This window comes from Moschus berezovskii, chromosome 7, assembly GCF_049115385.1.
Source record: "Moschus berezovskii isolate FMDL1 chromosome 7, NW_MosBer_1.0, whole genome shotgun sequence".
Taxonomy (NCBI): domain Eukaryota; kingdom Metazoa; phylum Chordata; class Mammalia; order Artiodactyla; family Moschidae; genus Moschus; species Moschus berezovskii.
The window spans coordinates 6351279-6367362 of record NC_142466.1 but is presented as its reverse complement, the minus strand read 5'-3'; the positions used below and the strand labels follow the sequence as shown (position 1 = coordinate 6367362).

General features: G+C 46.4%; 1 protein-coding gene across 4 annotated transcripts in view; it reads left to right on the top strand.

Moving 5' to 3' along the window:
- The first annotated feature begins 12884 nt into the window (after nt 1–12884).
- SH3RF1 (SH3 domain containing ring finger 1) overlaps nt 12885–16084 on the top strand; it is a 159541-nt gene continuing 156341 nt past the window's right edge. For 3 of the 4 annotated variants that reach the window (XM_088837810.1, XM_088837808.1, XM_055427992.2), the window contains exons 1-2: nt 12885–13016; nt 14470–14957. In XM_088837810.1, the coding sequence (XP_088693936.1) occupies nt 14565–14957 (393 nt within the window). In that variant the 5' untranslated portion in view covers nt 12885–13016; nt 14470–14564. The remainder of the gene's footprint in view (nt 13017–14469; nt 14958–16084) is intronic. The other variant, XM_088837809.1, reaches the window with a different exon arrangement.

Sequence of the window (16084 nt, the reverse complement as noted above, 5' to 3'; positions counted from 1 at the left end):
GCTCTACACACAGTCCTTACAATCTGGATTAACTGATTGCTGAGACACCAGCAGTTTGGATGAATTAATAGAGAAAGGTGGCTACTGTGAGACAATGACAAGTAACAGTCTGCAGATCCACTCTGTCCGCCACTATTTCCGTGTTTGCTCAAATTCACGTCCATTGCGTTGGTGATGCTATCTAACCATCTCATTCTTTTGCCTTCAGTCTTTCCCAGCATCAGGGTCTTTTCCAATGAGTAGGCTCTTCACATTAGGTGGGCAAAGTATTGGAGCTTCAGCATCAGTCCTTCCAATGAATATTCAGGGTTGATTTCTTTTAAGATTGATTGGTTTGGTCTTCTTGCAGTTCAAGGGACTCTCAAGACTCTTATCCAAAAGAAAGTTGTGGTACATATACACAATGGAATATTACTTAGCCATTAAAAAGAACACATTTGAATCGGTTCTAATGAGGTAGATGAAACTTGGGCCTATTATACAGAGTGAAGTAAGTCAGAAAGAAAAACACCAATACAGTGTATTAACGCATGTACATGGAATTTAGAAATATGGTAAAGACAACACTATATGTGAGACAGAAAAAGAGACACAGATGTAAAGAACATACTTTTGGACTCTGTGGGAGAAGGTGAGGGTGGGATGATTGAGAGATAGCATTGAAACATGTATATTACCGTATGTGAAATAGATCACCAGTCAAGTTTGAGGCATGAAACAGGGCACTCAGAGCCGGTGCACTGGAACGACCCAGAGGGATGAGATGGGGAGGGAGGTGGGAGGGGGGTTCAGGATGTACACCATGGCTCATTCATGTTAATATATGGAAAAACTACCACAATATTTTAATTAGCCTCCAATTAAAATAAATAAATAAAAAAGTCTTATCCTAAATACCTCAATGTAAAATAATCATGTCAAAACTAAAAACAGAGCTACCATATGATCCAACAATCCCATTCCTGGGCAAGTATCTGGATAAAAACATGATCCGAAAGGATACATGCATCCCAGCGTTCATTGCAGTGCTATTTACAATAGCCAAGACATGGAAGCAAGCTAAGTATCCATCGACAGAGGAATGGATAAAGAAGAAGCGATACATTTATACAGTGGAATATGGTGTGTGTACTAAGTTGCTTCAGTTGTGTAAGTGATTCTTTGTGACCCTGTGGACTGTAGCCCACCAGGCTTCTCTGTCCATGGGATTCTCCAGGCAAGAATACTGGAGTGAGTTATCATTCCCTTCTCTAGGGGATCTTCCTGACCCAGGGATCAAACTTGAATTTCTTACATTTCCTGAATTGGCAGGTAGGTTCTTTACCTCTAGCACCACCTGGGAAGAAAAAGAATGAAGTAATGCCATTTGCAGCACCATGGATGGACCTGGAGATTGTCACACTAAGTGAAGGAAGTCAGACAAAGACAGATATCACATGACATCACACATGTGAAATCTGAAAACACGATACAGAGGAGCTTAATCACAAAACAGAAACAGCCTCTAAAAACAAAACTGTGGGTACCAAAGGGAAAGGGTGGGGAGGGGTAAATCAGGAGTTTAGGATTAACATATACACACTGCTGGATATAAAACAGATAACAAGGGCAAGAATTATCTTCAATACTTTGTAATAAATTGTAATAGAAAATAATCTGAAAAGGCATGTATATATACATACTGTATACATCTGAAAAAGCATGTATATATGCACATATGTAAGACACTATAAGGGGCTTCCCTCATAGCTCAGTTGGTAAAGAATCCCCCTGCGATGCAGGAGACCCCAGTTCGATTCCTGGGTCGGGAAGACCTGCTGGAGAAGGGAAAGGCTACCCACTCAGTATTCTGGCCTAGAGAATTCCATGGACTGTATAGTCCATGGGATCTCAAAGAGTTGGACACAACTGAGAGACTTTCACTATACATGCACTATATATGTGAGAGAATGAATACACGCATATATATATATACACACACACATATATGGTATGTGCTAAGTCACTCAGTCGTGTCCGACTCTTTGTGACCCCGTGGACTGTAGCCCACCAGGCTTCTCTGTCCATGGGATTCTCCAGGCAATACTGGAGTGGGTAGCCATGTCCTTCTCCAGGGACCTTTCTGACCCAAAGATCAGACCTGCCTATCCTGTGACTCCTGCATTGCAGACAGATTCTTTACCACTGGGCCACTGGAGAAGCCAATATATGTATCTGTGTGTGTGTGTGTATAAATCTAAATTACCTTGCTGTACACCAGAAACTAACAATGTTGTAAATCTACTATACTTCAATAATAAAATAATGAAATACATAAATAAAATAATCATACTCTTACTACTGCTAAGACTAGTGAAGTTTTACTAAGCTTTTACTAAGTGCCATATAGATATACCAAGTGCTTCAAATGTCTTCTCTCTTTTAAGTTTCACCACAACCTGTGAGGTCAGTGCATTGTCTCCATTTTCCAGATGATGAAACGAAGGCTGACGGAGGTTAAATAACTGTCTTAAAGTCATGTGAGTAAACTTTCTAAAGCCCTTCTATTCAAATCTGAGTCCACAGTCCTATTTATTCTGTTTGTACAATACTTGATATTTGCAATTATGGCCTGGAGTCATCTGTAAATGTTAACCTCTTGTGTTTTTTATTTCAAAAAATCAGGGAAAGGTATACTATCTCTCCGATACTTTCATCCAAATTAAAATTTGTTTTCCAGAGTGACCCATATTTCAAGAATTCTGGATAGCTGAAGCTTTAACTGTACTTTGCAGCTTCTTACTAAATTTCAGTAATTAAAGTTCTACAAATTGCTTGCAATTGAGTCGCAAGTAAAATTTTAATGAAATGCTATAAAATGTAGTGGTTATAAATTCTGAGTGCTACATAAATTCTATCTATTGCCATTTCCTCACAAACATCAACTTAAAAAAGGTTTTTAAATGTTTTTGGCAGAATTTTTTTTTCAATGTAATACTTCAATATGTACTTTCTTGGCAATCCATGAGATTTCCTGGAAGTTCCTGCTGCATATACACTTACTATGTAAAAAGAAAACCTGACTCCCCAGTATAAGCATCAACCATTTGCAAATGTCAGCAGGCTTTATAAGCAATTTGTAGTCTATACGGTCATCATCTTTTCCTCATATTTTTTTCTAATGCTTGGAGTTTGGGCCACAGAACTCTTAGAAAGACTATATTCAATTTCCTTTTGCTTTAAGATCTCCCCATCTTTTGACTAAACATTCTTTCATCTTCCTGGAGTAAATCTGATTTAAAATGTCTAGTCAGCTTCAGTTCAGTTCAGTCGCTCAGTCGTGTCCGACTCTCTGCGACCCCATGAATCACAGCACGCCAGGCCTCCCTGTCCATCACCAACTCCCAGAGTTCACTCAAACTCATGTCCACAGAGTCGCTGATGCCATCCAGCCATCTCATTCTCTGTCATCCCCTTCTCCTCCCGCCCCCAACCTTTCCCAGCATCAAAGTCTTTTCTAGTGAGTCAGCTTACCTGATCACATTTCCTCCAATATGTCAACGTAGCCTAACTGCTTTGAACATTTAACCTTTCCTGAACCCCCAGCACAATTGTACAACCACACATAACAGTGTATACAGTTCCTTTTCATTTATCAAAGGGAAGAATCCTTGGGGAATAAAGATTTGACAGCTCCAGTTACAAGATAATTGTAATACTTTAAAAAAAAGAGAGAAAGAGATGAGACAGATGGTGTACGCTGGAGACATGTGGAAGTTTGCTTGAAAAAAGCTTCAGAAATTCAATTGACGCTGAAAAGAAATTATGCAAATAATCATTTTTGCATAAAAGTGTCATGGAAAACAGGCAAATTATCTTAATCTGTAGTCTTCCACAATCTTGTCTAAGAGAGAGAATATCAAGTGGACTGATAGCCTCCTGGTGTCCTATTTTTAAAAAAGCTCTGTAGCCACTCATTTTTCTTATTTATTTTTATCTATTTATTGGGTCCACTCATTTTAAATCACAAGGAAAAGAGATTAAATTGAGTGGGATGATTAAGAACATCTTCTATTTTGCCATGCTTAGGTCTAAGTCATTAATATAAGCCGTTGGTATATTTTTTGATGAGTTATTCAGTACTTTTATCATACATTATGGAATTTACATAGGGGAGTGCTTTATAATAAATTTACTAGCTATTTCATCAGATTAATTTATGTGGAATTAAAGGATGATGGAAATTTAGTTTTAAATATTATGCTTGTTACTTTAAAGCAAGATTTTCACATTGCACCTTTAAACTTTATATGCTTGTCTGATTTACACATTACCCAAAATTTACAAAAAAAGAAAATAAGAAGCTCTGAGGCCAAAGAAGCTATGAGGACAGGAATTCTAAGAAAGAGTGTGATGTTGGGGTGAAACTTCTGACAGTGTAGGTTGAGGGCACTGAAGGACAGAAAATTAGTGAGCAATCTGATTTCAGTGAAAGGAGGACGCTCACATCCTGAATTCGGGCAAGCGCTGGAAGAACAGGTTTGGAGGGTAACACCATCAGTATTGAGTGTGATGATAACTGTGCTTTAAGAACGTGAATAAACGCACTTATTTGGGAGCAAGAAGGAGCAAAGGTAAACTGTCAGCTGTAGACAAAAGAAAATGTTATGATGGGGTCATTTCAACTCATTGTGAGATCAGGGAATGTAGGCTTGTGTCTGAGTGCGCGTGTGAATCAGGGAGCGTAAACGGAGAAAAGCCCGCGTCTGTGAGCCAATAGTATAATGGAAGCAGAAACCTGGGTCTCACATTATGAGTGTCCCATGAGTGTCAGTGTGTGTTTAAACTGGCCCATGTAAATGCCATCAGAAAAGTCAACCTTTAGGTTTAATTTGAACAGAGAAAGAGAAGTCTGAAATTTGATAAACAACAACCTCAAAGATATAAGGCACTCCCCTTATATTTCAACCTCAAATATATAAGGTTCAGACGGTGACGAATCTGCCTGCAATATGAGAGATCCAGGTTTGATCCCAGGGGCGGGAAGATCCCCTGGAGAAGAAACTGGCTGCCCACTCCAGTGTTCTTGCCTGGAGAATACCGTGGACAGAGGAGCCTGGCGGGCTACAGATGGATTACCAAGAAAGATGGTGGAATTTCACTTCCTGAAGATGGTTGAAGACGGAGAAGCCTGGTAGGCTACAGTCCATGGGGTCGCAAAGAGTCGGACACGACTGAGCGACTGAACGGAACGGAACGGAAGATGGTTAGATAAAGTGATGGATATTCGGGAAGGCTGCTTTAGAAGCAAAAAGATCACTTCAAGGTTTAAAGTTTCGAAGTGAAAATGGAGTTTGACAAGAGAAAGTATTTTTCACATAAAGGAACACATCCTAGTACATTTTCCTCAGGTTAGTGACATTTATGTTTGAACTTGGGTCAGCAGTCTCTCCGGCACGCTTCCAGTGATGTTTCACAGAATAAGCTGCCGGACCTTCTGAGGCTTGATGTGGATGACCCTGGACCACATCCGGGTCCTAAGTTAACTCAGGGCAGCCATGCGTGTTTCTCTGGGAAAGCTAGTATTTTGGCTGCCTTATTAATTGATATCCTTTATATAAAAATCTGTGCAGCTTTTATTAAGAGGAGAGGCTGAGTCCTGGACAGTGGGGTAGGTAGGAAGAGGGGAGACCAGAATGAACGTAGGTTGCAACACGCAGGTCCTTTCTGTTACCGCGGCAAACCAGCACTGGCTGGAGCTGCTGTACGCTTCCTTGACTATATTTATTTATTTATTTTTAACTGGAGGCTAATTACATTATTATATTGGTTTTGCCATATATTGACATGAATCTGCCCCGGGTGTACGTGCGTTCCCCATCTTGAACCCCCCTCCCACCTCCCTTCCCATCCCATCCCTCTGGTTCATCCCAGTATCCTTGGCTTTATTAACCAAAGCCCAGAGGGCCCTCTATGGACCAGATTCCCTGCTCAGCTCTGGGTGACAAGGTTGGGCCTTCCTTAACTGCGGTCCTAGCGTCACTTTGTTAGAACACTGTGATTCCCAAACCCATGCTGGTCCTGGTGAGAGAGCATCCCTAGGGACGGGCTGGAAACCTGCATTTTGAAGGAGCTCTGCCGGTGATTCTGGCTGCACTGAACCTCAGGATCCATCCGTGAAGCCTGGGTTAGGATTAGAGGCACTTAGAGAGCCCTGGCTCCTCCCCAGTCAAGCAGCTCCTCAGACGTCTCAGGGAGACTGGAGGAAGGTGCCATTCCCCACCCACTCCTCGCCTTTGCTCCCCGGCATCCATCCTGATTGAGCTGAAGTCCCCGGGGAGGGGCCTATAAATACTCCATCTGCTTGGGTTTTTTTGCCAGACAGTGGAGTTTGCAGCATCTTCCCACTCCTGAGACCAAAATAGCCCCTCTGGGTTTGCCTTCTCTGAGCTGCTAAGAGCCCTGTTTCCTGACAACTGTGGTGCCTCAGGACCCCTGTCTTTCTACATGGTAATTCCATTACCCTTAGATGTCCTTTATGCAGTTAGGATGGAGATAAATATTTAATTGGGGCTTCCCAGGTGTGCAGTTGGTAAAGAGTCCACCTGCCAACGCAGGAGACACAGATTCAATTCCTGGGTTGAGAAGATCCCCTGGAGGAAAGCAATGGCAACCCAGTCCAGTATTCTCACCTGGAGAAACTCAGGGACTGAGAAGCCTAGCAGGCTACAGTCCATGGGATCACAAAGAGCGGGACACAACTGAGCAACCAAGTAAATGCGCACACATACATTTGTTGCCACTTGCTCAGAATGTCACTACTACATCCAGGGCAGACTGGAGACATGAGCAGAGGCAGGGAGGCTGATGGGCAGGGCGAGAGGCCAAGATCCATGATGCTTGAAATAAAGGTGCAAAGAAGGCAAAGGGAAGTAGGTAGAAACTGAAATATATTTGGGGGCAGGTATGGCATCTGGTCCCATCACTTCATGGGAAATAGATGGAAAAACAGTGGAAACAGTGTCAGACTTTGTTTTTTTGGGCTCCAAAATCACTGCAGATGCTGATTGCAGCCATGAAATTAAAAGACACTTGCTCCTTGGAAGGAAAGTTATGACCAACTTTGATAGTATATTAAAAAGCAGAGACATTACTTTGCCAACCAAGGTCCGTCTAGTCAAGGCTATGGTTTTTCCCGTGGTCATGTATGGATGTGAGAGTTGGACTGTGAAGAAAGCTGATCGCCGAAGAATCGATGCTTTTGAACTGTGGTGTTGGAGAAGACTCTTGAGAGTCCCTTATACTGCAAGGAGATCCAACCAGTCCATTCTAAAGGAGATCAATCCTGGATGTTCATTGGAGGGACTGATGCTAAAGCTGAAACTCCAATACTTTGGCCACCTCATGCGACGACGAGTTGACTCACTGGAAAAGACTCTGATGCTGGGAAAGGTTGGGGGTGGGAGGAGAAGGGGACGACGGAGAATGAGATGGCTGGATGGCATCACCGACTCTGTGGACATGAGTTTAAGTGTACTCCGGGAGTTGGTGATGGACAGGGAGGCCTGGCGTGCTGTGATTCATGGGGTCGCGGAGAGTCGGACACGACTGAGCGACTGAACTGAACTGAACTGAACTGAGCTGGCAGACTTGTTGATGGAGAGGACACGGGAAAAATCACCATGACCTATGGGTTCCTGGTTTAAACACTGGATCCATCATGCTGATATTTACCAATATCGTGACAACTGGAGGAGGAATTAGTTTTTTTTTTCCCTGTAATAAATATTTATTATGAGTCAAAGGAAGTTGCTTTTAGCAAATATATCTCCCAAGCTTTTTGGTTAACCACAAAACTTAAAAATCAAATGGGAAATTTCTAGGAAATTACATAAACATTTGTGGTTGAAAAAGTTATGTAGGTTTTCAATTTGTCATTAAATGTCAATAAGCATAGATAAGAACTGTTAACACAGTAATAATAAATATGTCAAGTACAGCTTTGCCTCACCTGGATAATTTCCAAAGTGCCTCTTTGGTTATTATATTCTTGTGGAACTACTGAAGTATAAATATTCTGTAACCTTAACTTTCTGAGGTGGTAACTAATGGCACACAACCACTTGCTTTTTAATATATTTAATATATTTATGTTGGGAGAATTAGTTTCTGTCTTTACAATGTTTCCCATCAGACATCACTCAGTTTTGATTCATTTCAGTTTTAAACAAGCCTGGTCACAGTTTGAGGCTTCAATATTTTTATAGTATATAAAGAATATAGCTGATATACAATATTATATGTTACAGGTATACAATATAGTGATTCATAATTTTTAAAGGTTATGGGCTTCCCTGGTAGCTCAGACGGTAAAGAATCTGCCTGCAATGAAGGAGACCTGAGTTTGATCCGTGAGTTGGGAAGGTCCCCTGGAAAAAGGAATGGCAACTGACCCCAGTATTCTTGCCTGGAGAATCCCATGGGCAGAGGAGCCTTGCAGGCTACAGTCCATGAGATCACCAGAGCTGGACATGACTGAGCAACTCACATTCTATTTACAGCTATCATAAGATTCTGGCTACAGCCCTGGTGTTGTACGATATACCCCATCCTGGGTAGTCTGTGCCTCTTAACCTTCCCCACCCATGTCACCTCTGCCCCGCCCCTTGCCCAGGGGTAGCCACTAGTTTGCTCTCTGCATCTGTGAGTCTGTTTCTCTTTTATGCTATCTTCAGTAGTCTGTGTGTATTTTAGGTTCTATATAAGTGATTCCATGCAGTATTTGTCCTTCTCTGACTCATTTCACCTAGCATAATGCCCTGCAAGTCCATCTATGTTTTGTGAATGGCGAAACTTCGCTCTCTTCACGGCTTTACCGACTCATCTGTCAGTGGACACTTATGCTGTTCCATGTCTTGGCTATTGTGAACGGCGCAGCCATGAACACTGGGGTGTGTGTATCTTTTCTAATCAGGGCTTTCCATTTTTTTCAGGTAAATACCCAGGAGTGGCATTGCTGGGTCTTACAGTAATTCTGTTTTTAGTGTTTTGAGAAACCTCCACATTGTTTTCCACAGTGGCCACACCATTGTACATTCCCACTGACTGTGTAGGAGGGCTGGGGGAGGAATTAGTTTTGAAGGAAGTTGGTGAGCAGACATACATATGTTTCTGTATGTGTAAGCATGTGTACCAGAGCTCAGCAAAGAGCACGCTGGACTGGGAATGGAAGAGTCTGACTTGTGTCAAAGCATCGTCACTGCCAGCAGGAACTTCTTGACACCTCATCTTTCCCTGTCTGCAACCGGGGAATGATTACATCTGTCTTCACCACTTCAGAGGGATGCTGAGAAGACGAATGGATAGCGTTTGGGGTAGCACTTTGAAGTCCTGGTTGGAGGAGAACTGTATGAATCCAAGCTATCATTATCATGTCAGGACATGTTTACTTCTCATGTACCTGCTCAGAGTCACCGGGGCCATGCGTATATCACGTGTACACACCCTCTCCTTCAGGTTCAGTTCCCAGAAATGGTCAAAGGAATGTGCTTTTCTTTCCCTCCTTTCACCTATATTATTCTCTTGACAGAATTTTGCAGTTATTAATGTTGCTGCAGACTTCTTAAAGACCCTGGGAATAAAAGATTTTGCCCAGTATAACTTTCCCAGGTAATTATAAAGCTAATGACGATACCTTACTATAAAAGAGATGCACAGGTTAGAAAGAACCAGGGCTCTGCCTCACAGAATGCTCAGCAACAGTCTAGGAAAGGTATGATTTCCGCGCCCACCACTTGACAGAGGGACAATGGCTCAAGAAGTTCAGATAATTGACCTAAAACTTCATCGTCTAAGTTGGAGTAATTGGAACTAATGAAAGAATTGTGTTCTGAAAAACAGTGAATGAGCAGCAGGGGTATTGAAAGAGCTGAGCCACACCCCAGGTGACACCTGTGGAATTGTGTGAGCTTCTTTCATCCCTTGTATCCCAGACCATCTCCAGGTCTCTGATAATGGGTTGCTGTTTTTCAGTCACTAAGTCATGTCCACCTCTTTGCGACCCCATGGACAGAGGAGACTGGCAGGCTACAGACCATGGGATTTCCCAGGCAGGAATACTGGAGTGGGTTGCCATTTCCTCCTCCGGGGGATCTTCCTGACCCATGGATTGAACCGGAGTCTTCTGCATTGGCAGGCAGGTTCTTTACCACTGAGCCACCAGGGAAGCCCTTGATAAGGGGTGCAGCTAGGCATTTTCTGGTCTAGAGTTTCAAAAGCTGGACCATTCCACTCAGGGCCTTGTGTGCGTGCATGCATGTGTGCTGAGTTGCTTCAGTCATGTCCGACTGTAGCCCATCAGGCTCCTCTGTCCATGGGATTCTCCAGGCAAGAACACTGGAGTGGGTTGCCATGCCCTCCTCTCAGACCTTGTGTACTGTTCTCTAAATACAAACAAGTAACTAAAATAAGAATAAAATAAAACATAATCGTCCCTTGGTCTCCAGAGTCATTACCTGGTTAAGAGCCAGCTTTCTCTTGCAGGTCACACAGCACACTCAGGTGTGCCTGAGGCAAACTGCGAGAGGCATCCTTGGGACAGCAGGAGGAAACTGGACTTGGAATCCAGACATGAGCTTGAGTCTTGGTCCAAAGTGGCTAGTTGTGGTGAGTGAACCTGTTTGAGTTTTGGTTTTAATAACCATAAATGACACATAATATTTACCTATTTACTGACTGTAACTGTCCAATCAGCCTTCCCTTCACCCACCTTGTTGCAGATACAGAAGTTGATAGGCTAAGTAGTCACTTTCAGGGTGACTTGGTGAATTAGTGGTTTAAAACAGCTCTGTTCTGATCATGTTCCCTCTTGCCTTTCTCAACTCAAATGCATGTATGTATTTGTTCACTTCATTTTTTATTACATGCAGATGCTTTTACTGTTCCAAACTTGGTAGTTATTTTTTTTTCTTATTAGGAGTTTACATTTATTTGTCAGATAAATACATGTTCTAGGAGCTAAAAATGAAACATTTTCAAATATTATCTACATTTTACAATTCAGTGTGCTATAAAAAGCTTGAAATAACTTGCTTTGCTTTGAAATCAGCAATGCTCAAAACCAAATCGTGTCCATAGCTCCCTCATCATGCTGCTTGATTTTGCTCTCTGTGCATCTTTCATCACCTTTGACATTGCTCACTTCTTGTTTTTATCAATAGTTTAAAACTTAAGTATGGGTGATTCACAATGGTGTGTCAATTCCTGCTGTACAGCAAAGTGATTCTATTATATATACACATACATCTTTTTTAAATCCTCTTTTCCACTGTGGTTTATCACAGAATACCAAATACAGTTCTCTGTGCTGTACAGCAGGACCTTGATTATCCATCTTCTGTATATGGATTCATTCCCTTCTAATGGAGGGCAAGTGGGCTGTCCTTCCTGGCATTCATGCAGTAGACTGTCCGCATATTCAGTTCAGTTCAGTTCAGTCGCTCAGTCGTGTCCGACTCTTTGCGACCCCATGAACCACAGCACGCCAGGACTCCCTGTCCATCACCAACTCCCGGAGTTCACTCAAACATTAGCGCAAAGCTATTGAGAGGAGGCGCTTCCCTGGTGGCTCAGATGGTAAAATCTGCCTGCAATGTAGAAGTGGGTTCCATCCCTGGCTACCCACTCCAGTATTCTTGCCTGGAAAATCCTATGGACAGAGGAGCCTGGTGGGCCACAGTCCCTGGGATCGCAGAGTCAGACACGACTGAGCGACTAACACACAAACATGGAGGGAAGATGGACAGGGCTGCAGTGAGGACTTGACCACATCTCAAACGTCGAGCAGGTGACCGCAGCCAGTGAGGGAGCGGTGACTGCAGGGTCACAGCGTGTCCTTACTCCGGTGGTGCTCATTTGTCTGCAGTGGTTTTGCCGTGGCCCCAGCCGGACCTTAGAGGACCATCCACTCCCTTCAAAGGGTTGGGCTGGGTGAAAGGCAGCCGTTTCTCGCAAAGGAGCATGTGTCCCCGCTTCTCCTTATTTTCTGCGCACCTTTGAGGAAGTGGACGGTAAATGCAAATAAAATGACAATTTTGAGATCAATGACAAAAATTGAGATCAAAGACAAAAATGTCTTCCCTCTAAACTGAGTATGAGAAACAACCCCGCACACCTGTGGACGACGTTTTTCCAAAGGACCTTTCGGTTAACAGGTGTGTGTCTGGCGTTACAGGTGTGTACGGCGGGTGGGGGGAGCGGGGGTAGGCAGAGGCCACGGGGCTGGTTCCGGCCAGGCTGACCCTGGATCCGGGGTTGGGCCGGGCTTCCCCGCCGCCGCGCTTTCCGGGTCCTGGCCCTGTCTCAAGGCTTGCGGCAGGGTCTGCGTCCAGGGACCCGGCGGCGGCCGTGCCTCCTCAGCGGCCAGCGCGTCCCCCCTAGACCTTCCTCCCAGCCTCTGCGTCGGCCGCTCGTGTCCCCTCCCCGTCCCATCCCGGGACTCGCCCCGGCCCCCGGCCCCCGGCCCCCGGCAGGGCCCAGACGCCGGAGGAGGGCGGGCGGCGCTCCCTGCCCCTCCTCCCTCCGTCCCTGCCCCTCCTCCCTCCGTCCCTGCCCCTCCTCCCTCCGTCCCTGCCCCTCCTCCCTCCGTCCCTGCCCCTCCTCCCTCCGTCCCTGCCCCTCCTCCCTCCGTCCCTGCCCCTCCTCCCCGGCCACGCCTTCTTTCCTTCCAGGCCCCGCCCACCCCGCCTCCTCCTTCCCGGCCCCGCCCCGCCCCGCCCCTCCCCGCCCGCCCGGCCCCGCCCACCTCCACCGCCTCCTTCCCGGCCCCGCCCCTCCTCTCCCGCGCTCCTCCCCCTCCCGCCCGGCCCCGCCCCTCCCGCCCGGCCCCGCCCCCTCCCCTCCCCCTCCCCGGGCCAGGCAGGCGGCGGCGGCGGCGGCGGGAGCGCGCGGACGACGAGCGGAGCCCAGAGCTGCCCGGCGTCCGAGGCGAGCTAGCGGGAGAGCGCCGGGCGTGCGGACAAAGAGGGCGCCGCGCTGAGGTAGGACCCCCCCCGCCCCGAGTCCCCGGCCCCGAGCCTCCCGGGCCGGGTTGGAGAGGGTCGGCCGGCCGGCCCCCGGCACTGCGGCGGCGGGCGCCCGGACGCCCGGCGGGCGGACCTGGCGACGCGGCGCTGCGGGCGCTCCTGAGCCCCGAAACTTCCCGAGGGCGCGGGGCTCCTGTCCGGCCAGGCCCGGGGCGGCGGCCAGGCGGCGGGTGGACCCACCCGGCCCGGCCCTGCCTTCCCGGCCGCCGGCCGGGGTGCGAGGTCTACGCGGGCGGCCCCCTGCAGCAGCCCCGGGGCGCGTCTACACGGGCGGCTCCCGGCACCTGGCCCCGGGATGTCCACGCGGGCGGCCCTAGCAGCAGCCCCGGGGCGCGTGTGCGCGGGCGGCTCTAGCACCTGGCCCCGCGGCGTCGACGAGGGCCGCCCTGGGCACCTGGCCCCGGCGTCCGCGAGGGTGGCCCCCTGCCTCTGGCCGCGGGAGCGTCTGCGTTGGCGGCGCGGGCACCTGGCCCGGCGTCCACGCGGGCCCGCAGTACTTGCGGCGAGCGGAGCGACGGCCAGGCCCCTGCCCGTGTCCACACCGCCACCTGGCCCTCCTGGGCACGCCTACACTGAACCGGGGGTCGAGGAGAGCGGTGCAGGCTCTGGTCTGAATGCTTTCTCCTGAATGGCCCCATTTTCATATTCTGCTCGCGGTTCCCAGTCCAGCATTCCATTCTCAAATTCTTTGGGTGATAATTTTGCCAGATTTTCTGAATGGGATTAGCACAGGCCGTTCAGAAATCGCTTCCGAGTTTGTCAGCCGCTGCCCTGAGGGGTGGTACGTTTATATTTGAGCTGCTCTCGGGCCCATCTTCAGGGTGTCCTTTAGAATTGTCAACCTTCATCTCATTTTCCTTGGGCAAGATTAAACAATTTTATTTTTAAGACAAGCGAAGAAACATATGTATTTAATACTGGGATCATTTACCACAAGTGAACCACTCAAGGTGTGGTTCCTTAACCACCAAAGTGGCTTGAATGCTGGGGAACGTGGTTGGATTTAAACGGAATTTCAGGTGGAGGAAGCAGTTCATTTGCCACTTTCACCTTCTCAGGTAAGTTGAGGACTTAGTTAAGGCCTCAGGTTTCACTTTGAGAGCCAGAGAAATTATGTTTCTATTGCATTTCATAAATCCTATTTATGGCAAGAGTCCCCTGTGGTACTTGATAGCTGTTCCTGCACAGTGAACTAGATGTCTTCACGGATTTATTGTGAACTGCTTAAAAAGTCTATTTTGTTTTCAGTTGTTGATTCTGGAGTTCAGGCACCATGTATTCCAAAGCGAAGCTCCATTCTCTCAGGAAGCACTTCTGTGTGCTGTTGGGTTCCTGGCTCTTCTTTGTACCTTACCCGCCAGTGATGGTCCTCCTCCTCTCTTTCCCTCCTCTTCCCCGGGGGCCCCAGAGCAGCGTCTGACATGGATGTTACATGAGCCACTTTGAGAGCTGCACACAAGTATGCGTGTCACTGCTGCGTTTCCCTCGGTGAACTAGAGGAAGATGGATGAGTCGGCCCTGCTGGATCTGCTGGAGTGCCCTGTGTGCCTGGAGCGGCTGGATGCCTCTGCCAAGGTCTTACCTTGCCAGCACACGTTCTGTAAACGCTGTTTGCTGGGCATCGTCGGTTCCCGGAATGAACTCAGATGTCCCGAGTGCCGGACTCTGGTTGGCTCGGGTGTGGAGCAGCTTCCTAGCAACATCCTGCTGGTCAGACTTCTGGATGGCATCAAGCAGCGGCCGTGGAAGCCCGGCCCCGTGGGGGGCAGTGGCACCACCTGCACCAGCGCCTTGAGGGCTCAGAGCAGTGCTGTGGCCACCTGCAGCCCCAAAGATGGCCCGAGCTCACAGGGTGGACCCCAGCCACGGGCGCAAGCCTGGAGCCCCCCGGTGAGGGTGAGTAGCCTGCGGAGATGTTCGCATATTTTCTTTATTCTTTGGGTGTTTTCTACATCTACTCGTGGCTGAAGGAGCCACGTCATTGGAACAGATAGGAAATTATGCGTCAGGAATTGTTTTTTTCTTTTTTGGAATGAGATTGGATATAAATAATAAATGGTTTTGTTTTTAGAGTTCTCTCCTGGATGGTGGGCCTCTATTGCCTTTTAAGATAAATTTTGAGAAACAGTAGCAATTATTCAGTGAAATCTAAAACACAGCAGTTTTTTATGCTGAATGTAAAATGGAAATTTTTTGTTTTTACCTTTTTGATGGCATTGGAAGAGTCATAATTATGCATGTATGTGTGCATATATGTATGCATATTATAAATAGGTGTGTGGGTAGGTCGTAAGTGGGAAATTGAGCTTTAATTTTTATGTGGCTTGGAGCCATTCTATGCGTTTTATGAATGCAGAGCACAGAATTTTCTGGTTGGAGGAATTTTTAACAAATCATGGCCACAGGTAGCAGAGTTTTGTTGCTGTAGCAACAGATTGTCATTGAGAGCCATGCTAAGACAGCAGAGAATCTAGTTTTATGTTGACTTTTATAGGGATTGAAACAAAATGTTTCCATCATAAAGATTTTTCTGGGGTTTTGGGTTTGGGCTGAAATAATTTCAAGTGTGGCTAAATATCTTGATAGCACAACAGAAATTTCTAGAAGGTAAGATTTTGAAGAAATCTGAATTATGTTGCAGTTGACGACATCCTAATGAAACATGCTTTTCTCATTTTTGTAAACATCAAAAGTAGTTCTGGACATTTAAAGCAATTCTGTTTGTTTTTTTTTTTATCCTGGAAGAAATGATTTTGATGATTGATCAAATTGGGAAGATGCAGTTTTAAAGAACAGTTCATCTGAATGAGAATATTTTTGTCACATACTCATAGTAAATACACAGAACTGATTTTTTCATGTAATGTAGGAGTGACCTTTGGGATGGTGTTAAATAGTGTCACCTCACAGGTGTGGCTCCATTGGAGCCGTAACAGATGGGCTGCCTTTCTACCATTCTACTCCTTCCTTCTCCAGCCCGTCTCTCACTAATTGTGTGTTTGCCTCACTAGATGGTAAGTATA